This window comes from Carassius gibelio, chromosome B17, assembly GCF_023724105.1.
Source record: "Carassius gibelio isolate Cgi1373 ecotype wild population from Czech Republic chromosome B17, carGib1.2-hapl.c, whole genome shotgun sequence".
Classification (NCBI taxonomy): Eukaryota; Metazoa; Chordata; class Actinopteri; order Cypriniformes; family Cyprinidae; genus Carassius; species Carassius gibelio.
Window position 1 is genome coordinate 2,661,489 of NC_068412.1, and position 23,747 is coordinate 2,685,235.

Consider the following 23,747-nt stretch of genomic DNA (forward strand, 5'->3'; position numbering starts at 1 on the left):
AATAAAAATGTGCTCCATGACAACCTTCCTCTCCACCAAATCCATAAAATATCACTGGCATCCATGTTTAGATAGCACGCAGATGCATCATCCCAAGCTTAAAATATAACACTCAAGTCATATGAATTTGTGCAAGATTCTTCTTTTGTGTTTTACAGAAATATATTACAGCATATGGTTTGCTAGCTGTATATGACTTGTACTGACATTAAGTAAAATGTTCTTATAAACCCATTTACCCTGTAGTGTCATCTCAGAAGCTGTCTCCATCGTTTCTGCCGACTGTGGCATTTTGTCTGTGCTGCTCTGCTGATGCTGTGCTCCCACAGGGTTAAAGACTCCAGCCCCGGGCATTGCTGACGAAATAAAACTCCCAGGAATAGTACTGGTGGGAGGAATCATGGCTCCAAACGGAGAATCCTTGCTGTTCTCTTGAGTGGTTGGCAACGAAGGCTGCACTAGAGCTATAAAGACGACAGATAAAAGGAACTTGAAAACTGGACCTTAAGGACAGTGCTTTCACAAGCAATATTAAGAATAACTTATTTTAGAGGCTGGTTAACATACAGGTCTGAGCTGAAGCAAGACTGGTTCCAACTGCAGACGGTCCTACTCCTGGTGTGGCCATGAAACCTGTGAAAGAGAAATTTACAAATTGATGTACATTTAAAAAAAAAAAAAAAAAAAAAGTTTTAAATCCATCGTACAGTTAAAAACTTCATTATTTAGTATTCAGGTTGCCACTATGTACCTGGAGGAGGCTGTGAGGCATTAAACCCTGCCCTTAGAAAAGGTGGAGGGGGACCAAAGCCTGGTGGGGGCATGGTCATGGTGACAGGGAAGGATGGAGGCATAAGGCCAACAGCAGGGACCGTCTGTGCCACTGGAATCTAAACCAAAATAAGCCATCAATAGTTAAGGAAACAGTCATTCATTATTAACTCCGCTGTCCTCATGCACCATTGACTATTTTAAAGATGTCCTTACAACCTTTCTGGGTCTTTCTGGGCAGAAAGCTCTCAGATTTCATAAAACATATCTTAAATAGTTTTCCGGAGATGAACAAAGGTTTGGAACAACATGAGGTTGAGTCAATGACAAGATTTTCATTTTAGGGTATCCATTTTAGTTACAGTCATAGATTAATAGCTAAACACCACCATCACTATTATCTCAATTAATTAATTAAATCACATACAACAGTAAGAAACCTAAACACTTTTGACTCCATCTGTCATGGCAATACCTGCATGGGCATCATAGTGACAGGCTGGGTAAAGGCCTCACTGGGTGTGCTGCTTGCTGTACTGGTTTCAGCTGTAACAGCCTGGCTCGGGGTCTCTTTGGTGGTCTCAGTATTTCTCTGGGATTCCCATTCTGCATAATAAAAAACAGTATTGTTATGAATGGGAGAAGTACTGTGTAGAAGATCAAATATATACACAACACATACCAAACTTTCAGCTGCTGAACAAGTAAATTCTTCTCACCATTGTTGACTGTCTCCTGGTCAATCATGCCTCCCTCTGCAAAGTCATCCAGATCATCCAGTTTGACCTTCTCCCATGGGATATAAGTCACCCCAAGGTCCACATCCCAGAACTGCTTATACTCCTGTTTCACCCCTTTATTGAGGGCCCAGGCAATCTGCAAGCAATGAAACATTTAGACATATTCCCCTCCCAAAAATGATACAGATCATTGCAAAGATTAAGTCAGTGAACATTCTTCACACATACTTTGATGACCTTTGAACCGATTTTGTAAGAGCCTGTCCCCAGTTTCTGAAGGGCGCGGTATGCATCCTGACGATGAACCATACAGATGTAAGCACAGCCTCTGGGAGGAATCATCTAAAAGAAAAAACACTAACATTCAGACTTCACAGACTTCAGTTCAGATTCACAAACTATTAAATAAACAACACCTGAAGACCTACTAAACTTCAGCCAAAATTATCTGGAGATTTCAAAAATGCCTCTTGGCTAGATGGCATTACTGATCAAATTAAAAAAGTAAACTAATTTAAAGAACATTCTCAAGTTTACAGAAACTCGACTCACATTGATGGATTCAATCTGGCCAAACTCTTCGAAGAGGTTAGTAAGATCTTGTTGGGTGGCTTTCTTGTCCACTTGGCCGACCCATAGAGTAGTGCTGCAAACTGAAAGAGGCAGAAAGAAACCCTTTATGTGTGCGTGCGTGTGTATAATTAAATATATAGGGAAATTAACTTGTATTACAGTTGTGAAAAGGACATTTGCATGAACTCTGCAAGCATATTTATGTTAGAGCAAAGTTTTAATGAATGTAAGCTTTCCAGTGTTAATACATCACTGACCTAAGAGTGCTTTTTTATTTTTGGATGAATTATCGCTTTAAGCTAACAGACCAAAGCAACAGTCAGTCAGCAAATGTGGAGGCTCATACGAACATTATTTGATACTAATCTTAACAGTCTCAACCATAGCACAATTACATTTCATAAGATCATTCTATAATAATTTAATTCACTTATTTTATACGTGTCAACCCTTTAAACATGTTTGACATGACTAATTTTTTCTAAACTTGAACCTTATAAATTCAGAAAGCACAGGTGGACATGTAATCTTACCACTCAGAACCCTTGAGCGGATCGGAGGAAGTCCTTTTTTCTGCCGTTCCTTTTCTCTTTCCCGTGCTCGTCGCTCACTGGAATAAGAACGTGAGGACTTCCTCTTTCTGTCCCTCGAGCGAGACCGTGATCTCTTCCTGTGTTTGCGCTTTCGGGACCCAGAACGAGACCTTGACCTCCTTCTCTTAGGTGACCTGAGGATGTAAAATGATTTTCACATGAGTGCTCTTTACTTGCGTCTGAAAAATGGAAATAAGACAAGAACTATTTGGCGAAATTGCTACACCAACCTGGAGCGAGATCTCGAGCGTGTCCTTGAACGGGTGCTGCTGGTTTTCTTCTCCTCAGCCTCAAAGAGCTCCTCATCTACAGTATCCTGTCCCTCATCAATATCCATGTCCTGCAAGATACACAAGTGAACTTGACTTTCCACTGTCCATTGTCACTCAGCTTTAGTGCCGTCTAACAATTAATCACTTCACTTTTTGTTTACATGATCTGTCTATACTGTGTATATTTATTATGTATATATAAATACACACACATACAGTATCTATTTTGAAAATATGAAACTATTGCCAATACATTACTATTATAGGCTTATCCTCCCAACTGAAGTTTGATCTCTGATCATACCTGCTGCTGGTTATCAATAGAGTCATCCATTTTTGCTTCTTGTTCTGGGAGCTGTGGTGGGGCGCTGCTCTGGCCAGGAGGGGCTGAATTTTCAGAACCAAAGAGGGCATCCTGGCTCTCCATGGTCATAGACTGTCAAAAATAACAAGGCACATTAATAAACATCAAAATACGAGAATGGCATAAGGGCTCTAACACATTATGCAGAGAAAGAATGACAGTTTTATGTACCTTCTGTTGATGCTGCTGGTGCTCCATTAGCTGCTTCTGAAACTGCTCGAGGTTTTGCTGCTGAAGATGCTCGGCCAGCTGATGAAATATTGAGTTATTGATGGACTCCGGTACCACAGGTCTGAAAGAGATAGTAAGAACATGTCTCTGAAAAATAACATAACGGAGAACAGTAGCAGACAAAGAAAAAACGAAAACATACAACTGAGATGATGTAGCATCTTTCTTAGAATCCTCGCTGTGTTCCGACTCGTTCCCAAAATCAAACTGACCCAACAGCTTCTACAACACAACAGAGTAATAATGTGTTATGCAAGAGTTAATCTATTTCAGCCAGCAGTGCTCCTAAAAGCTCCCTCACCTTGTTAAAGGAGGAGACTCTCTGTTCCAGCGGGTTGAGCGTGTTGGCTGCTGCGGCTGCAGTGAGCTGTGCAGTCAGGGCCTGAAGCTGCACCACCAAACCTGCATCCAGCGCCTGCAGCAGAGAGGGCTGAGGCTTCTGCTGCTGCATCTGGAGGCTCTGAACCAGCTGCTGTAACTAGAACCACACATATACACACACCAGTCAGAAATACAGCTGTGCAGAGAACACAGTGTTTTCAGCAGTGGAGGAATCTAACCTGCTGGCCCTGGGGACTCTGTAAGATCTGGGCGACCGCAGCCACTGTGTCTGTGTTGGAGATCTGAGACGCCCAGTCCGGGAGACTCTGCACTATGTTGGCTGGGGTGGCAGGAGTTGCTGGAGTTCCTTTAGCGAGCAGCAGAAAATATACAGTATGTAATATACTTTTAAACAAGTAGTCATGCTCAATTCTTGCCTCAAGGTGTCAGCATAAACTGGAAGATGCTACAAGTTCAATCCGAATTTTGAGCACTAGGGAAAACATTCAGACTTTTAGACTCTGGGTTTATGGGATTAAGGGGATGACATATACTGAAAAAGGAGTATACTGTATAGAAATGAAAAAAAGTGTACATCAGAGCATTAACCAGACTATCCTGCTCTTCAGTCAAGATGAATGTGAAAAGATCTATTAATTATGAAACCGTGTAGAGCATTTAAAACCACTCAAACTGCCACAGCTTTGGATTTCTAACAATATTAGGTTACTAAAGCAACATTTAAGGTAATGAGTTAGTGTTTGATACAGTAACTCAGGTTACACAGAACTTCCCGCACCATAAGGAACGCAGCTGTGCCTGTGGGTATGCTAAAGGCATGGTGAGACCTTTTTTTTTTTTTAGACAACTAGATATTTGGTCAATAACTTGATTACACTCAAAAATGTGTTTGTTTAATAAAATTAAAGGAAAGATTTTCCACAGAATTGGTAAATTAGCACAACGAATAAAACAAGTTAAACTAATTGTTGTTCTGTGTCATCCTTACTAGCAATAGTGCATCTAATGCTAAAGAAAATGTAGTTTATTATTATATACAACATGTAAGATGAGTAAGTAACTGTTGACTTGTATCAGTACTGCCATTAGCACAGTTTTTGCTCTTGGAGTGAAGCAATAAACATCATGGCCATCATGTAGCAGAAACTATCCTAAATCTCCAATATTACTGAACATTAAACACTGACAATTAGGGCTGCAGCTAATGATTATTTTTATTGTCAACTAAACTATTGATTATTTTTTCCCTGATTGGTCAACTAATCGATCAATTATTTTCTAGTCAGTTGACGAATTCTTTAGTAAACTATGTTACGAGTAACTTCTGCTATACATCTTTTAATATTTTATTCAAACGTTTTCTCATAATCAATACTTTACAAGAAATAACAATAAAGAAAATAACAATAAAGAAAATTTATAAGAAAAGCGAAAGATAACAATAAAAAAACATAAATAAATAAAAATGAACAAATAAAAAATAAAAGATAATTAAAAAAATAATTAATAAAAGAAAAAGAAAGCAAGGAAGCAAAAAATAAATAAAGAAAGAGAAAAAGAATTACAGGGCAGTGATACAATAAAATCAATAGAAATGCACATTAAGGCAGCATTCACAGTTACTGTTTGGGACAGATGAGAGACTTAAAATGTTTTATTTATTCAGCAGATTAAAACATCTGAAGACAGCTGAAATCACAACCTCACTTAGGACACCAGAGCAACAGAATCAACAATGGTGTCATAACAGTTGATTAGCTTAAGTAGGGATAACTAGGCTGGTTGTATAGAAGGGATACAGCTAAAACCGGAAGCTAACGAGAAATAAAATGTTCTCCCTGCAGGCTCTCGAAATGGGCGTGACACGTTGACGCATTCCATGCTAATCAACATATTTTCATAATTGACGTAATCCATGACGCCAACGGACCATTGCAGTCCTACTAACAATCTTTCTCTTTACTGAAAAACACAACCAATAACACTTAAAAACTGACTCTTAATGCAATCCCAAGCAAAGAATGCTGGGAACGTCAGACCCACTGCCCAGTTAGTTCCCCAGTCACCATAAATGATTCATGTAGTAACGAATATAAAACATGTTGCCACAAGTGTTTTGTTTCACTGAAGAAGCATTATGAGTGAATAACTTACCAGGAGTAGTGCTGTTGACAGGAACAGCACTGCTGGCAGAGACGGGTGTAACGCTGGGGGGCGGGTGTCCTGCTGCCATATCCAGTAGAGGCTGGATGATGTCACTCTTGAAGACATTGTTTTTCTGCCATAGATTTAGTACTCGGACAATCTTACTCTGCAACCCAATATAGAAAATGGAAAATCAGCAAATGGAAAAAAAAGTGTCTAGACAAGAGCTGATTACAGGGGCAAGACAAACAAACGCACCTTGTCATCAGCTGGGCAGCGGTAGAGGTTTTGAAACGTGTTAATGATGTTCTTACTAAAACGTGGAGCGAAAACATCTTTCTCTTGCCCAAACTGGTGACGAGACTGCCGTACAATGGAGTCGACGACATACAGACCGGGGACTTTGTATTCAGGCTTGCACTACACATAGAAAAGTAAGAAAAGTAGTGAATGATGAAAACGTGTGTTGGGTACTGGGCTTCAAACCTCCACATAATACATGATATTTGAAAGTTAACATGACAGCCAGTGATATTCCATGCATTATAAATGAAAACCATCAGTTTTGTATCAGACAGCAAGGCTAAACCACACTGAGCTCTGGGTTTGTCTGTGCAAAAGACACTTCCACATTAGGTATGTTTAAAAGATCTCATTAAATAGCTAATAAAAGTCTTTAGTGGAAAAATTGTACTTTTAAATGTTATAGACTTTATTCTACATGTAGCAATTCACACATGAAAATAAAAATATAGCTTGGAAACTCTTGAGCTCTTTCCAGGCATTTTCCAAATATCTATAGGTTTTTTACATTTGCAAGATAACAACAACTGACCTTTTGAATGAATTTCTCCACACTTTGGACGACATGTTTGTAGAACTGAAAGAGATAAAAAAAAAACTCAATCTTGAATATGAAGATTAAGAAGAACACATTAACAGCATTCACCTTCATCTGGGAACTGACCACATCAACTACAGTGGTTCCCAATCCTGGTCCTGGAGAACCCCCAACACTGCACGTTTTTGGCATCTCTCTTCTTGGAATCTCCACTAATGAACTGATGAGTTGAATTACATGTGTTTGAATAAGGAGACATCTAAAATGTGCAGTGTTAGGGGTTCTCCAGGACCAGGATTGGGAACCACTGAAATAAAAGAACCAGAGCTGGACATAATGTGACAAAGACCATTGAAATATATCAGTTTTAGTTTCTCAGTGACTTATGTCACATGGGTTCAAAATAAATTTCCTTTCCTCAGCACTGCATTGCATTTGGGTAAGTTGACAAACATAAGATTGTTTTAAAAATACAAGGTCTCTGACAGTATCCATTAAGTAAAAAACTGTAGCCTATATCTTCAGTGTTTCCCCTGCCATTATACTCCCCCTTTAAGGTAAAGCTATTTTATTTTATTCCATTTTCTATAAAGTGCATGACTAAAGATCACAGTCATTTAAGGTTACGTTTCTAAAGGACAGGTCTATACATTGTTATTTTGTTAAACCAAATAGGCTCATTTTATTTATCTTATTTACTAGGGGTGTAACGATACGAATCGCGTAACTCTTGTGGCGGAACTCTTTTCCCACTGCCTCCAGAATGAAGCTACAAGCTAACTCTGACTTTGCTCAAACAACTACATAGGCAATAGGTGTTTTCATGGCACAAGATATGCAGCCGTTTTCCGTTTTTGAGAATGACGGATATCATTCATAACTCATACAAAAATGAACCGACACTCAGTGAAAACATGCCTCACAGACATAATAAATATATCTATAGAAAGCTGTAAATGACTACTTAACGAAATAAAACAAATCTTAAACAAAAACTCTCATTATAATCATAACCTGTGAAGATCTTCTCGGCGCATCTAATGAGGAAATCGCGAGACAGACAACTTCAGAAAACGCTAGTTTATTAGTAAATAATAAAAATATCTCCCTTCTATTTACCAGTCACATTTATGGTAATTACTTTTCCCAGTGCTTTGCGGCAAGCTTGAGCTTATTGCGTGTATTTGAACGCAGAACTGTTCAGCTGTACTGCTGCGGGACACCGTCGAGTAACGCAGTCTCGCGTTGTTTCCACCAGCGCGGCAATTTTGTTTAATCACTTATTAATGGATGTCTAAAATATAAAAGTAAGCAGAAGTATAAAAAAGGGGTTAGGCCCGGCCCTCATCTGAACTATGACATGAAAATTGGTCACAGAGAAGCAGTTAGATGTGGCATCCAGCAGTGATGATCCTACAGCAAAAAAGGCTGAACTGTTTGGACCGTTATTTCCAGTGGAGCAAGGCACTCCTGCACCCTATAATGTTTGTCATATTAAATGTCTCCATATCAAATGGTGAAAGATACTTATATATATTTTACTTATAATAGCCTATATTTAATTTTAGTTTACTCAGATAAGCTGATTGCACTAAAGAGATAAATGTTTTATTCTGACTAGTCTACATTGGAAGTATTTATTTCATTTTCTTTTTACTCAGGTATGCTGACTGCACAAAAAATGTGAAGCCAGAGTTAATAAAGAAAAAGACAAGTTATTTTTGTTGTTATAATGAAGTTAAGTGAATATTGTTCCTTAGCATTGCTGGTAAAATGACGTGCACCCTGCAACCACAGCAAACCGAACCGTGGCTCCAAAATCGTAAACCGAACCGTGCCATTGGTGTATCGTTATACCCCTATTAATTACATGAAGACATGTTTCTGTCTCTAACAGGTCGTGCATTTCTCTCTTTTTCGTGCATGGAGGAGTTCTGCACAGATGAGCGAGCGCGCACGCACGCACACACATACAGGTCGGCACACTCCCACCAGCAAACAGAGAGTGTGCGTCGGAAAATGTAACGTCAACCATTTGAAAAGCAGACAAAAATATCTGTTTTAAAGTGGCACACTTTGTGGATAACTGAACTAAGAATCTGAACATTTCTATTTATGACAATGTACAGCTCAAATAATTGTTGTTATATTGACTGCAATTAAATATTTAAGGTAAGATGTAGGTTACAGGATTAAGGACTAGAACAAAATAAGATTTAGAATGCTTGTGTCATGCTTCCATGACTGTATACTGCATTTCTGAATAAATCAAATGTAAATTGTCAACATTTTGCACTACATATATGAAACATTAAAGAGGTCATATGATGCCATTTAAATTTTTTACTTTCTCTTTGTAGTGTTACAAGTTTGTGCATACAGAATATTAGGGATGCTCCGATCACGATCGGCCGATCGTTAATGCGCATCTCGTCAGTAAAGCCGGTTCTCTAATCAGCGGTTAATTCCCTCAGGTGCGTGATTTCACATAGAGCAGCTGTTACTACACAGAGCCGTTGTTAACTGAGAAGATGCGCCAATAAACGCTGAAAATTAACGTGAATTGCGCATCTTCTCTATTAACAACGGCTCTGTGTAGTAACAGCTGCTCTATGTGAAATCACGCACCTGATGGAATTAACCGCTGATTAAAAAACCGGCTTAACTGACGAGATGCGCATAACGATCGGCCGATCGTGATCGGAGCACCCCTACAGAATATCTGTAAAGTTGCTAAGAATAAAGTCTCAAATCTAAAGAGATTCTCTTTATAAAAGTTAAGACGTTTAAACATGTCCCCACTGTCTACTACTAAAGCTGCCAAAATGTTCACACAAAGGAGGCGGCGCAACTTTTGTTCCACATAGAAAATGAAGCATTAAATGGCAAGTTCAAGTTAAACTAAATAGATTGTTGTAAATATTACACATTGTACCTTAAATACAAATATACAAATGTGATATTAAAAAAAAAAAAAAAAACTTTCTACAATAACATGGCCCTATACAACTTTTTCTTAGTTTCTCTGATAATCAAATGAAGGCATAAAACATTTAATTTATCCTAATCGAATGAATTTAACCCTTTCTTTTTTGGCAAACAAGGTGCTACACAACATAGGTTAAATGTTAAAATGAAAAAGAGAACAAATGTGATTGTTCCTTTAAAAATATTTAGTAGTATTGTTTTTACATTGAGTCTAAAGACTGCACTAAGTAAACATTTTTATTTCTTCACATTAAACTAAACTTTTATTTTTTACTCGTTGCTGTAAAGAACTTGTATCTGCTGTGTATGTGATATGATGGAAGTTTTCTTAAATTAAATGTTAAAATGCTAAAAAGGGACATCCCTAGTGTGTTCATGTTGTAATATAGTGAAACGGCAGAGACTGAAAACACCGCAAGCATCGTCCACACTTTAGTTTGTGTGTAGTAAAGAAAACAATGTGGTTAGTCTGCCGACATGCAGCTCAACTGCGCTCACGGTGACTCGAGTTCGATTCCCGACTGAATGTCCTTTGCCAATCCTGCTCCCTCTCTTCTCCCAGTGCTTTCCTGTCGTCTCTCTCTACTGTCCTATCTATTAAAAATGCCTAAATAAAAAGCCTATAGAAATGTCTAAAGAAAAAATTAAAACCATGCGCCTGCGCCATCCGCCATCATGGGGCCTTATGCATGATGCCAAATGCTTCTGCAGATTTGTAATATTACCATTGCATTTTACCTTAGCATTGCAAATCACACATATTGCTATTGCACACATTGCGTTCTTGTCAACAGGATGTAGCACTGAATGAATGACAGGCTTTCTGTTGTAACATCACACAAGGTAAAAAAAAAAGAGGGTGAAACCTAGTGAAGACTAATGATGAGATAGAAGTTAATCAGATCTTGTGTTAAATGTTGGCTGAAATAAATACTGGAAAATATTAATTTGCAACTTTTGAAAACAGTTATCGAATAAACTTTTTTGAAAAAAGTTGTCAGCTACCACCACCATTTTTGATAACGTTCACTAGCATTTCATGACCTCCAGAATATTCTGTATTCCATCTTCAAGCATTCTTTTTTATTCAACACATGAACTAAACATTGTTGAAAGATCTTTGATCAAAAAGGTGAAATAATATTGCATTTATATATGCTACATCTGAGTCATATTTAGTACGATGATCAAAGCATAGATGCAGCAGATGTCTTCCATCAGCATCCCAAAGCTTGCACAGTCTAACATTTACCACTAGACTAACATTTCACTCCGTAACATAAGGCCGTTTTTATTTATATGTGGTTAATTGTTGATGGTCACAATTTTTCATGCATTTGCTTGCATATGAAATCACTAATGCATTTTCCTCATCTGTGTTTTTGAATTGGACATTCTGGACTTATTCAGGAAATGTGTAATGACATCCCCAAGTGTATAACAGTAAGAGTACAGAAAATGTCATGTTTGGCGAGAAAAGAGTTAAAAGAAGACACTCAAATGTCTTTGTGCGATACACGAGAACCAATGCAGTCTGTTCTAGCACCTCAAAGTTCCATATTAAGCATTTTTTGATTGATTGTTTGGAATGATTTACAGCTTATTTTTATCTACAGTCAGACTATCCAAGGCGTGGCCATAACGAGTTACTACAGATTGCGATCTACTTCACCTTTTACTGATAGGCAAACTTTTTGCATGGCCCTGTATACATTGGATTGATTTTAATAATTAGAATTAGGGGTGTGCTGGACCAAACGGTTAATGGGGCACATTCTAAATGAAAGTGATCATCCCTATCACCTTTGGAGAATATGCCCCAGATTTGTTAATGGACACCGGCATAAAATAAATATATAAACAAACAACAACAACAAAAATAATAATAAATCACAACATGTATATTATATACATTAAATAGTTAAAATAAGTTGTTCAGATGAACAAAGCACGAGGTTTTCTTGCATAATTAACATTTTAATTGTTTGGTCAGACAGTTCATATATAATATTCACATTAATCGGGGAGTAAACGTGGAGTTATGTTCTGTATGCTAAATATGAAAACGAGGGTATTTGCACAGCACCTATAACTGCGCTTTGTGTCTGCTGATTTCTGATCGAGACTTACATGCTTGGCTCACTGACTCTATATACTCATTCTTTTCGTTCATAAACAAGATTTATCAGTTCATTAAAAAAAATCCAACCCGTGCATCACTAGGCTGCATGTGTGAGCACGAGTGATACTGTAGCCGCCAGTCCACGACTGGTAGAAAAAGATGACGCTCAAAGCTCACTGGCTGAGTTTTCTCCTCTGAAAGAAAAGATTGCACAACTGACAGAATAAGTTACAATATCTGAGATATTGCTGCTAAATTTTATTTGCTTTTTTTTTTTTACTTGAATGCCATTGCTTAAACTGATATTATTTATCTTTTGACATTTAATCTTATGAGTTTAATATAATCAGCGATATCGTTGACTTGATTGCAAATTAAAACAGACACTATTTCAACTGAACAGAGATGACATCAATGAATTCAATGATGAACTGCCTTTAACTATCATTTTGCATTATTGAGACACTGTTTTCCAAATGAATGTTGTTCAGTGCTTTGGCGCAATGTATTTTGTTTAAAGCACTATATAAATAAATAAAGGTGATAATCGCTGTTCATAGTTTTATGATAAATGAAAATGATCAATAAAAATTCAAGATAAATGTATCACTCTTATGTTTCTTATGATAACTGAGGTAATGCTGCTAAATGTATTCTTTCTTTACCTTGAATGTCATTGCTCTAATTTATTTTTTATATTTTGATATTTCATATTATATTCAAATATTTAACATATATGCGGTTCATATGTTCATTTATTAGTGTGTTATATGATTAGAATGTTGTCCCGGTTTAAAAAAAAAAGCACAGCAATGATATTGGAGAGTGTATTTTCCCTTTTCAGGAAAAGTATCGAAAAAAAATAACAAAATTGCAATTCTTGACTAGGTATCGGTATCAAAACAATAATTTTGGTATCGTGACAACACTATATCAAGGGTTTTAAAATAACTCGTAAGACAGAGTTAACGCATACAGTTTAAAGCAGTTTGACCCATCTGATGCTCTGACAGCAAATCCACTTTTGCTATTTTAATGACTGAAAAACGGTCCGTGCGCCAGGGTGCATTTTTGGAATGGTTTGTCCCTATTCTCTTAATGAGTAATGGCCGTAACATTCAATACACCAATCAGAGTGTCATCTCCCATTCCCTTTAAGAGCGAGATGTGCTTGAGTCAGGGCGGATCGATATTTACATGGCGGAATTTGTTGGCGGAAAAGCTTTTGCAAATAGGTAGCCTAATTCTAATACACGCAATGACTATCCATCATTACATTTTTATATTTATGTAGCCTACTACAATACCTATCTACAATAATATTCTTTTACACTGTAATCCTTTAGTTTTTAATATTTGGCATGTTTGTGTGATGCATCCCTCTGTGTAATCCCACTTTGGACCTGCCCAGAGGCGCATTTTCTACCAACGTGCACTTTAAATAACAACAAATATTGCGCCATTGACTTTAGACCAGGTTTGAGTTGGTCTTTGGCGCAGTTTATTTTCAGCTCCTTAAAATAGCATTGCGCCAGCAATGTGCCTGAACACACCAATTTTTTAGACCAGCACGCCCATGGGCGCACACATTTGTTAATTAAAATTACGTGGCGTGGGACAGGAAAATGTGAACGGCGCCGGATTGAAACTAGCAAACACACTTGTGCTGCACCTTGCGTCGCATTGCGCCGGGTGTATTATAGAGCCCTTGGAGTCAGAATTTATCCAGTGAGCGCAGACATAGAACTCAAATCAAAAACAAACACCTCCCTATTGGACAATACATTCATAAGCTCAACAGAAACTTGTATGATTGGTAAAAATGCTCATTGGTGTAAATCGTATGTATATATAAAAAAAAAGGAATGATGCAACAATTATATAAAGCCACAATTGATGCTTTTCATTTACCCTACTGACCCAAATATAAAACTATGTTTTTTTTCCTCTGAAATATATCTGAAAAAATGCAGTCGTCTTATATTCAGGATCTAGACTTTGACATGTCAATAATATAGGTAGCGCCAGAAATACAAAAAACAAGTGTGCCATGAAATAAGTAATGTAATTAGGCATGTCGCGATAGTCAATAAATCAATCGCAGGATAAAAAAAAATGAGCTAAATTTTTTCGCCGGTGAGTTAGTCTGGAGCACCCTCTCCAATGGCACAGATGTCCCGGGAGTAAAGAGATAACATCTCGCTAGAGTGACCAGCTTTGGGAATCGCCTTTCATTTGCGTCTCAAGTGATATTGCATTGTACTTGCACTAACGTTACTGCTTTATTTTAATACCGTGTAGCATATTTTGCAAGTAACTTCGTTGCCCAAGCTCTCGAAATGGGCTTACGTTTCGCTCGCTTCATTTGGCTTGCTCAGTTAAATATGTCTGTAGGCGTGTAGTTGCGTATGTCAATGTGCCCAGTGAGTTGCTAAGCATCCGTCAGCTGCGATCTGTGTTAAAACAAGGATATTTCAGTAATGGATTTTCCACCACTAAAAAAACCCTTGCTTTAAAAGATTTATTTTAAAGAGAAAAAACTCTGCATAATAAAAGTTTATTGATCTTTGAAAAGGTGTACCTGAGTTATTATGCCATTATCATTATATTAGTTGAAACTGGTCTTAGAATGGCAATATTATTATTTATTGCGTAAATTTCTCTAACAATTAATAACCCAGCAAAATTTGTTATCGTGAAAGCCCTAAATGTAATATGTTGTAAAGATTGCAAATCAAAAGAAAAGAAAAGGAAAATGCTCACAGTGGCATGATTCGTGACTGTCATTAGCCTAATGGGACCAAACTTTCTCTGTAAATGATTTTAAAACAAAGACAGAACCCAGATTTGAAGACTACAATAAGATCTCACTTCTACCGTTAATAAAAATTTTGGTAGGCTACCATGGATGGACTAAATGTTAGAAAATTCAAATGGGCTACCTGTTATTTTTAAGGTATATCAAAAAGTGTATATTTTTAAGTGTGATTATTGTTGGTACATTTTAACGATACTCATACTTTCAAAATTAAGATTAAAAATAGGAAAAATATGCAAATTTAAAATTTAAGAAAAAAAAATAGTTTTACAGAGAGAGAGAGAGAGAGAGAGAAAAAGAGAGAGAGAGAAATATTTGTTTTAAAAAAGGTACATCTGAAAAAGGGGGGCGGGGGTCGTCTTATAATCAGGTCAATACGGTAATCCACATTCACTTTATTTGTGACAGGCATAACAGATTTCGTTTATTTGTCCTTATCTTGGATTCGGAGTGCATTTGTGTTGGTAGCATTTTTGCCCCAAGCTAGGGCTGTCGCGGTTGATAAATTTCCCCTGCGGTTATTATGGGTGGCTCAATAGCACGATATGCGGTATTACTGCCGTTTTTTTTTTTTTTTTTTTTTTTACATACCTAATTTATCCTGATTTTTCCGCATACAAAGCTCTATCATTGAGTTATGTAGCATATATTGTTGCTATTTTAACTGACAGAGAGACACGTTTTAAAACATTTTTGTTTATTGTTAAATGCCAAACAGCAACAAGAAACGTGTTTTCCAATACATTTTTTTTTTAAAGAAATCAGAGTTCTAACATGTATTACACATGTATCTGCGCATGACTTTGGACAGCAGGGGAAATCTAGACTGATTATCGTGCCACCACTGGCCCACCAGGACAGTGGATTTGTGTTGGAGTCGATGCACTCCTCAAGCAGAAAGCGTGTGAGCTCGTTATCTGCTCACGCTCTCTTGGGTATGGGCACTGACGTGGAGGTTGTCCGTGACTTCAGCAGGTATGCCTGTTACTTTCACGCCAGTATTTTACAGATTTCACAAAGGCTTCAGCTACTCTTAACTGTCGGCCGGTCTCAGCTGTTCTTTTTGATGTTGCTCCGCGACCTGATGCTTGAGCTGCGCTGGATGACAGGGGACACTCTTAAAACGATTACCGTGAAAAACGCTTAACATGGCATCAAGACGGTGATATTAACAGACCAAACTCACTAAAAATCATACTAATAAAGTATACTATCAATAAAAAAGTCAGATGAGCCCTGGATATGAATGCAACTCGTTTAATAACACGTTAAGCCTTATGATGGTTTTCTATGGGAGGAAAAGGCGTTGAATTCATATTCAGGGATCATCACATTTTTTGTAGATAGTATACTTTATTAATATGAGGTTTAGTGAGTTTGGTCTTTTAATATCACTGTATTAGTACATTAAACCACGTTAAGCGTTTTAGAATGTCCCACAGACCTCAAACTAGATGTTTTGCCGCTTCACAGGAACCTTTTTGAAGCAAATTTTGCATATCGGCTCATCTAAATTCGCTGGCTCGCCCTTTTCATTGGGTTGAAAGCTGAAATGTTCCCAAACTGTCGACGTGACATTAGGTTTCGGGATGAGATCGAGCACCTCCCATCGTTCCACCCAGCCTATTCAAAACAAACGAAGCACCATAAAGCTACAAAGGCTTGCGAGAAAATTACAGTCGTAACCATATTGTCTCATTCATTTATTTAACATTGAATGCACAGTGACAAATAAAATAAAAAAATAAAATAAAAAACTGAACACTGTGGTTGCCGCAGTTGCCATCTTTCCTCTGCGATCAATATCACGGTATTACAATATTGCGATTATCGAGACAGCCCTACCCCAAGCACCTGTTAATTTCCAACCCTGGTCTATAAATGCTGTAAAAAATATAAATTCAAATATTTATACAATACAGAGGTTTTAAAGGAAATACACAATAATAAACAGGAAAATATCCTATGCAAACTTCCAATATGAAAATGATTTGATTGACAAGTAAAAAAAGACATGTCTCCTTGAATCCTCAATCTTTTGCAGAAGACAAATGCACACCAAACCAGCAAGCTGAGAACCACCTCTTCAGGGGGTCTCAGTCTGCTTCCAATTATTAAATTATATATGAATGTCACACAGACCAAAGACCTCTAAACAAACTAAAGGAGCTTAGGATGTTTGCTAAAAGTACCCCTGCTGAGGTATTGACCCACTTTGGACATTGAAAACAAAAACATTACTCCTCAAAAGAAAATGTATGCTAATCCTAAACAGTGTCTAAAATAGATATCCAATACACTAAACTGCCCCGATATCTTAACCCTTTCGAGTCGATTAACGCATATATGCGTTTTGAGTCATTTTCACCTGATAACCCCGAAAAGAACTTAAATGACACTCTCAGTTTTAATCGTACAGATAAGAGCAATACATCAATCGAATCTGTAAAGGGTCTAGTTTTTTTTGGATACAGACATAATAACAAAAAACCTTTGTGCACTTATAAAATAAAGATAACAAACAAGGTGCGCTGTCTACAGTCTTTGTCTCCGCTGATCGTCATGTACAAACATTTCATTAAAATGAACTGTAACTCCGTGAATACTCAACGAAGAGACATGAGAGAGATATCTATAGAAAGCCTGGAATGTCTACTTTTAAACTAAACAAGTGCTGCCGAAAACAAATATTCTGAGATAAAGTAATCCATATGAAAACAACGCGATGTCTATTTTTCATATCTCCGCTCATTATATTTAATGTGACCACGCCCCCGCGCTGAACGCGCTATTCAGATTCAAACTGAAGCGCGCGGCTTGAATACGCCCACACAGAAGAAAAAGCAGCCAGACTATTCTTCAAGTTTTTATTTTATTTTACTGTTTGCTTCGCGATGAGAGGACTAAGACATAATTCACCCCAAAAAGATGTGATGTGGTTGAGGATTTGAGAAATGGATTTCCTCAGAAAAAAGAATGAAGCACTTTATTCAGCAGAGATCATAAACAGAGTAAGTCTCTCTTTATTTATTTGTACTAGTTTTCACATAACGTGTAAACATTTTACTAGTTAGACTTTTTCCAAATACTTTTTCCAAACTATAATTCCTGACTAAATGTATAATCAAGTGAAACATTATGAAGTTTCAATAACAATATACAATACTATACCATTCAAAAGCTTGATGTAAATAATATAAATGTAACAAATAGAGATAACTCTAACAAATGTAAAAACAATGCAGTTCTTTCGATTTATTCCCCCTAAAAAAACCTGAAAAATATTATCAGCTCTTTTCAACATTAATAATAATAATAATAATAATAATAATAATGATAATAAATGGGGTTTATTTGGTAGAAAATAAGATTGTTAAAAGGATTTCTGAAGGATTGTGTGACTAGAGAAAGGTTCCTTTAGAGAAATTGTTCCTAATAAACTTTTTAACTGCTCCCCCAAGTGGATATTAAATTATGTTGTGGGATAATTAAATATATTCTTAATAAACTACAAACATAAAATTATATACTTTTATTTTGTTCTCTTTCTTGTAAGTCCTCCCTCACAGTGGCACAGTTGAATGAGAGGCTCATTATGCAGCTCATTATGCGGGCCTTTGTCTTCTCAGGTGTAAATCACAATGATATTCATGATAGTTGACGCCTACTCGCATATGACTTTTACCAACAAAAAGTGTTTTAGAAAATTTAAATCAATATATTGTTTTCTGTGAGTGAGTAAACAAGATGATTTTCACATCATTCAGAAAGAAAAATTCTAGGCTACAAGCTCCAGTTCTCAACTTTTCCGGCAACCAATTTTATGTATGTGTTTTATTCCCTTGTTCAAGTGATTTAACATTTTTAGTTTTTCACTAACCATGCATAACATTTTTTTTCTCAAAAATACAATCATGTACATGCATGGGTTTCACATATTATTATAGCCCAGTTTGTGCTGATTACAGTGATATTAGACTTTACCCATTTAGATATTTATAAGAAACTGAAAAAAGCACAAATGTCAGGGCATGACAAAACTTCTCAAGGCCCCAAAAATACCCTTAGACTCCAGAGGGTTAAACCGTGTCCTCCCAGAGTATTGTATTGCACTGATGAGCGTTAGCCCACTTCGTTTGTCTTTTTTTTTTTCTTTCACTCTAGTAAAATTACGTATAGAGAGATATAAAGTATATGTACAGCAAGCTTAATTCTTTCAATGGTTTAGCTATACATTGGCTTACGTGTGTGTGTGTGTATATATATATATGTGTGTGTGTGTGTGTGTGTGTGTATATATATATATATATATATATATAGCACTGTGGTCCTGCAAAGCACACAAATCATTTTGTTTCATTAGACCTCAATATACTGTCAGGAGCCACAGGTATTCATTGTGTTCTGTATCTGTTTTTTGTTCCGTTATATAATTATAATTTGTGACTGCAGTTGTATCTGATCAAATGCGCAATATTATTCTTTAGCTTGGATTAATTTTACTTTGTTGGAACAGCCGCTATGCTAATGATGTCTCTATTTGTTTTTTTTCTGTTTTGCCACGTAACTAGGATTAACACAAGCTTCAGTCTGGATCCAGAACACCTGAGAAGAGATGATGCTGACCCTCAGGGGACCTCAGATGATGCTAACCCTGAATCAACAACAGAACTAACAATTATTGCTACTTAATATGCAATCACATAATAATTGCTGTTAATACTGTTCATTTTCTGGTTGACTATGTCTTTTGTTCATTTTTCTGAAAAGTCCTGTCATATGCACATAAGCCAGTCCCTCCAGAGAAACGCGGATTTTTGTTGTGATTGTTTGGGCAAAAATCCTTGATTTTGCGGCAGGTTTTCTTAAAATATGCAATGAAATATGCGGGATATTTATGCAATTTTATGCAATGAAATTGCGGGAACTTGCAAAAACTGCGGTTTGATGAAAAAGAGAAAAAAAGGTAATCCCCCCCCCCAACACCCAGTTCTCACTAGGCTATTACTGTAAAGAGTTATTACTTATGACTAAGCAAGCATACTAAATCATTCTGTTTTATTTCAGACCTTAATTAACAAATGGCTCAAACTTACAAAACATTGAGTCAAACAAGTTCTCTAGCTTTACAAAAGGAATATTCAACAACTTCTGTAAAAATGAATAAATAAAATATTTTAAAAAATGCTGTTTTACAGGAATTGTAAAGTGCAATATCTTACTGCAACGTAAATTATTTTTACAAAATATACTTACGACTGTAAGGTTCTGGTACAATTCTGTAACAAAAAAGTGCAATTTTACAACTGTAGAGGTGCAACAACTTCTGAATGAAACTACAACAGTCCACTGTGAAAATTAAAACTAACTTCGTAGCCTCTAACACTGGCCTATCATTCGCCATCCTTATCCTCATCCCTCTCTCAAAAAAATTTGTAACACTGTGTAACGGTCTTTTGGGCTTATTTTTGTTATGAGCATGATTTTCGTGCTTCACCCTGGTTTCACCGCGGGGTTCGCAGATGATGTTCACGTGGCGTAATTACGTCACTTCATAAGGTTCCCATTGGGAAATAATGGGGATTTACTTGTGTGAAGTAAACGCAACATTTTTCAACTTTCTGCTAAGATATATGTGACTTTTTGCAACGTCACATATATGTGAATTTTTGTTTTTCTGGAGTGACTGATAAGCTGACAGTCACCACTTATAAGGTACTACTAAATATTGTAGAAACTTAATTTTCTGTCAAGTTGCTTTGCAATGATTTGTATTGTAAGAAGCGCTATACAAATAAACTTGAATCGAATACAAGTGACAGCAATCGCTGAATTGCAGACTATGCTAACAAGAACTAGGGGTGCTCCGATCGGCTATTTAGGGAAGTCGTGGCCTAATGGTTAGAGGGTTGGACTCCCAATCGAAGGGTTGTGAGTTCTAGTCTCGTTCTAGTCTCGGCCGGACGGAATTGTGGGTGGGCATAGTGCATGAATAGCTCTCTCTCCACCTTCAATACCACGACTTAGATGCCCTTGAGCAAGGCATCGAACCCCCAACTGCTCCCCGGGCGCCGCAGCATAAATCACAAAACAGTGTGTGTGTGTGTTCACTGCTCTGTGTGTGTGCATTTCGGATGGGTTAAATGCAGAGCACAAATTCTGAGTGAATATCACTTCACTTCTTCTACGGATCACAATCGGCCGGTAATCTCTTTGGGATGACTGATCAACAGTCTCTAAAATGGCTTAAAACCAATCTCAAGCTGATGACGTGCCTGCTGTGAGTAGGTTTGGCACCTTCTCAGTCTCTGTCCAGCGGGTGGTTAAATAATTATAATGCTTTAGGTTAGGCACAATAAATTTCTTCATTAAATAACTGTTAAATTAGAAAAAGTTTCTGTGAGATAATAACCACATGCTTTCTCTTTCTCTCTCAAAAAGTGAGCTGCTTGCTGCACAGATGACACAGGAATTATCACTTGCACTATCAAGGCAGTGTCGCATCATCACAAAAGTTTACAAGCTGCATTTTTTTTCCTTTTTAATTCTTGCCAGTGTTTAAACCATTCAGTGCTTGTGCGTTCTTTCCTGGAGACTGTGTACTCATCAACACTTACAGCACACACACATAATGCCAGGTCACATTACTTTGTTTGCAGTGTGTATTTGATGCGTATTTTCTCCACACTCATGTTAACGGTTTAAAGCATTCACACTGCACACATGTTTGCGGTCTGGCAGTGCAGAAGTTGTTTCCGCACAAGTCTATTTTTTGCTGTAAAAGGGCAGTGTTTGCGGTAAATATGAACATGCATTGGCACAAAAATTTTGTAATTACACCATACATTATAATCTACTGTGTTTCACAGCTAACACATATGCTGTCTTTTTGGCTAGTTTTTTTTTTTTTTTTTTTTAATTCTTGATGAACTGCAGGATTGCTGTTAATAAAGATGTAAAAGAAAAACAAAAGGCAGTAGAGCTGACTGTTTCTGTCAATGGTAAGTTTTAATTTAGAATGTTTGTGATAGTGTAAGAAAAACATTTTAAATGTTTTGCTTTAGCAATTTAATATATAAATCTAGAAGTAAATGCAAAGATAAAAAGCACCGAATTATTGTTGAAAGATTGTATAACTGTACTGTGTCACAATGTTGAAAATCACAATGTTGAAAAAGCATTTTGAGTGAGGTTTGGATTTAAAATCAAAATAATGGATAAATGTGTTTGTGGTAAACAGCCATGGATCAGGAGCAGACTCCAGTGTGAAAGCAAAGTCTGTGCTGCTTCTGTACCACACATGGACTACATACGCACTGTAAATGGAGTATGTGTGAACCTCAAATACAGCTCACAAAATCAGGCTTGCAATGTGTAAGCTATTGTGCAACAACTTCACTATTGTAAAAGCAAAAATACAGTCTATGATCAAATATTTAGGTGAGAAGTATTTTTGAGAATAAAAAAAGCCCCCCTCCACCCCTCAAATAAATAAAAAAATCCTCTCAAAAGAGTCACCTACGAGAAGAATGAATATATTCACTATAAATAATTCTACATTATAAAGATTGGTATCGGTGATCGGACCAGCAGACATTGCTTTCTGTGATCGGCGATCAGTCTCAAAAATCCTGAGCAGAGCACCCCTACCAAGAACCATGGGTTCAGCTAAAATCATCTTTAGTATTCTGCTGAAGAAAGTCAGTCACCTATAACTTATGTAAATTAACAATTAAGAATTATTCCTTTAATTAGGCCTGGGTGATAAAATGGTATCAGTATTTATTGACGGCACCTTTATCAATAATCAATACTTGATACAGCGCATGATACAGGCGCTACATATGAATGCATGCTGAAATAAGTGCTGGGCCTGCCTGCGACTAGGAGATAGTGAATAAAATTAAATAAAAAAGTCAATTTTAAAATAAACATTTGCACGAATGCCAAAACAGTGTAATTAAATTTTAGGTGTGCATCAGCGAGCATTTACAGTGGTGCACGAGATGCGGTGATGGTTAATGTAAGTTTCATTGTTGCATTTTAATGTTTTGCTATTCTGTCCAGTTGAAACCCATTGCCGCTGTGGAGTTATTCAAAAGATTAGAGAAATACAGAAGCTGAACACAAAGAAGATTTTGATTAGCTTAGAACCATGACTGCTGCTATCGCGTCTCACACAAGATGTATAGAAAGCCAAAGTTAAGAGATTCAACTTTTAGAATACATGTTGCAAATCTACGGAGATTTGTTCCATTTCACTACATCTCATATGTTTTTAAATGCAATCTGTATGATAGGCGCTTCAGCTCTTTGTATTAAGCTATGCATAAATTAGGGCTGCACGATATATCGTTTCAGCATTGATATTGCGATGTGCAAATCTGCAGGATGAGCGATGTTCACTATAGGCTACTGATCGTTATATTTATACTGATTGTTTTCTATGCACACACAGAGACAGAGTATACACCAGACGTGACAGCTGTACAGAGATACCCTTTTTAAATAAATTTAGTAGAGCTACTGCAAGCCATTTTCAGTGCTTGAAATCTATATATCCTTTGTTTAAACTTCTGAAACGACTGCCATTTTCCACGTATTTTTAGGTGTGACGTGAATGGCCCTGTGTCAGTATGTCATAAAGAGAATGTGGCATCAGTTGGACATGGTGACAATTGCCAGGTTTCCATCCAAAGATGCAAAAAAGATGCGCAAAATTGGAATATCGCACAAAACATTTGCGAACAAGCACTGTTTCCATCCAACAAGTCAAAGAGAACAAAATAGTCACTTCCTGATAACCTTGCACTATACATCACTAAGAAAAGTAGGAGAAGCTACTGAATACAATAATTTTCCTATATAATAAATGACATGCACCTCAGAAAGAGGAGACAAAACACAATGAATGCGGTTATTGCTTTTGGAGGTGGATGCTGCTGTT

General features: G+C 37.0%; 1 protein-coding gene across 3 annotated transcripts in view; it reads right to left on the reverse strand.

Moving 5' to 3' along the window:
* The window catches only part of scaf8 (SR-related CTD-associated factor 8), a 44,097-nt gene that overhangs the window by 2,284 nt on the left and 18,066 nt on the right, over positions 1–23,747 (reverse strand). For all 3 annotated transcript variants that reach the window (XM_052579841.1, XM_052579842.1, XM_052579843.1), the window contains 17 exons: positions 6,867–6,911; positions 6,290–6,451; positions 6,041–6,197; positions 4,105–4,232; positions 3,846–4,022; positions 3,687–3,766; positions 3,485–3,605; positions 3,254–3,385; positions 2,908–3,017; positions 2,618–2,811; positions 2,064–2,164; positions 1,740–1,853; positions 1,491–1,647; positions 1,247–1,377; positions 752–890; positions 568–633; positions 240–464 (listed from right to left, as the gene is read on the reverse strand). In XM_052579841.1, the coding sequence (XP_052435801.1) occupies positions 240–464; positions 568–633; positions 752–890; positions 1,247–1,377; positions 1,491–1,647; positions 1,740–1,853; positions 2,064–2,164; positions 2,618–2,811; positions 2,908–3,017; positions 3,254–3,385; positions 3,485–3,605; positions 3,687–3,766; positions 3,846–4,022; positions 4,105–4,232; positions 6,041–6,197; positions 6,290–6,451; positions 6,867–6,911 (2,239 nt within the window). The remainder of the gene's footprint in view (positions 1–239; positions 465–567; positions 634–751; positions 891–1,246; positions 1,378–1,490; positions 1,648–1,739; positions 1,854–2,063; positions 2,165–2,617; positions 2,812–2,907; positions 3,018–3,253; positions 3,386–3,484; positions 3,606–3,686; positions 3,767–3,845; positions 4,023–4,104; positions 4,233–6,040; positions 6,198–6,289; positions 6,452–6,866; positions 6,912–23,747) is intronic.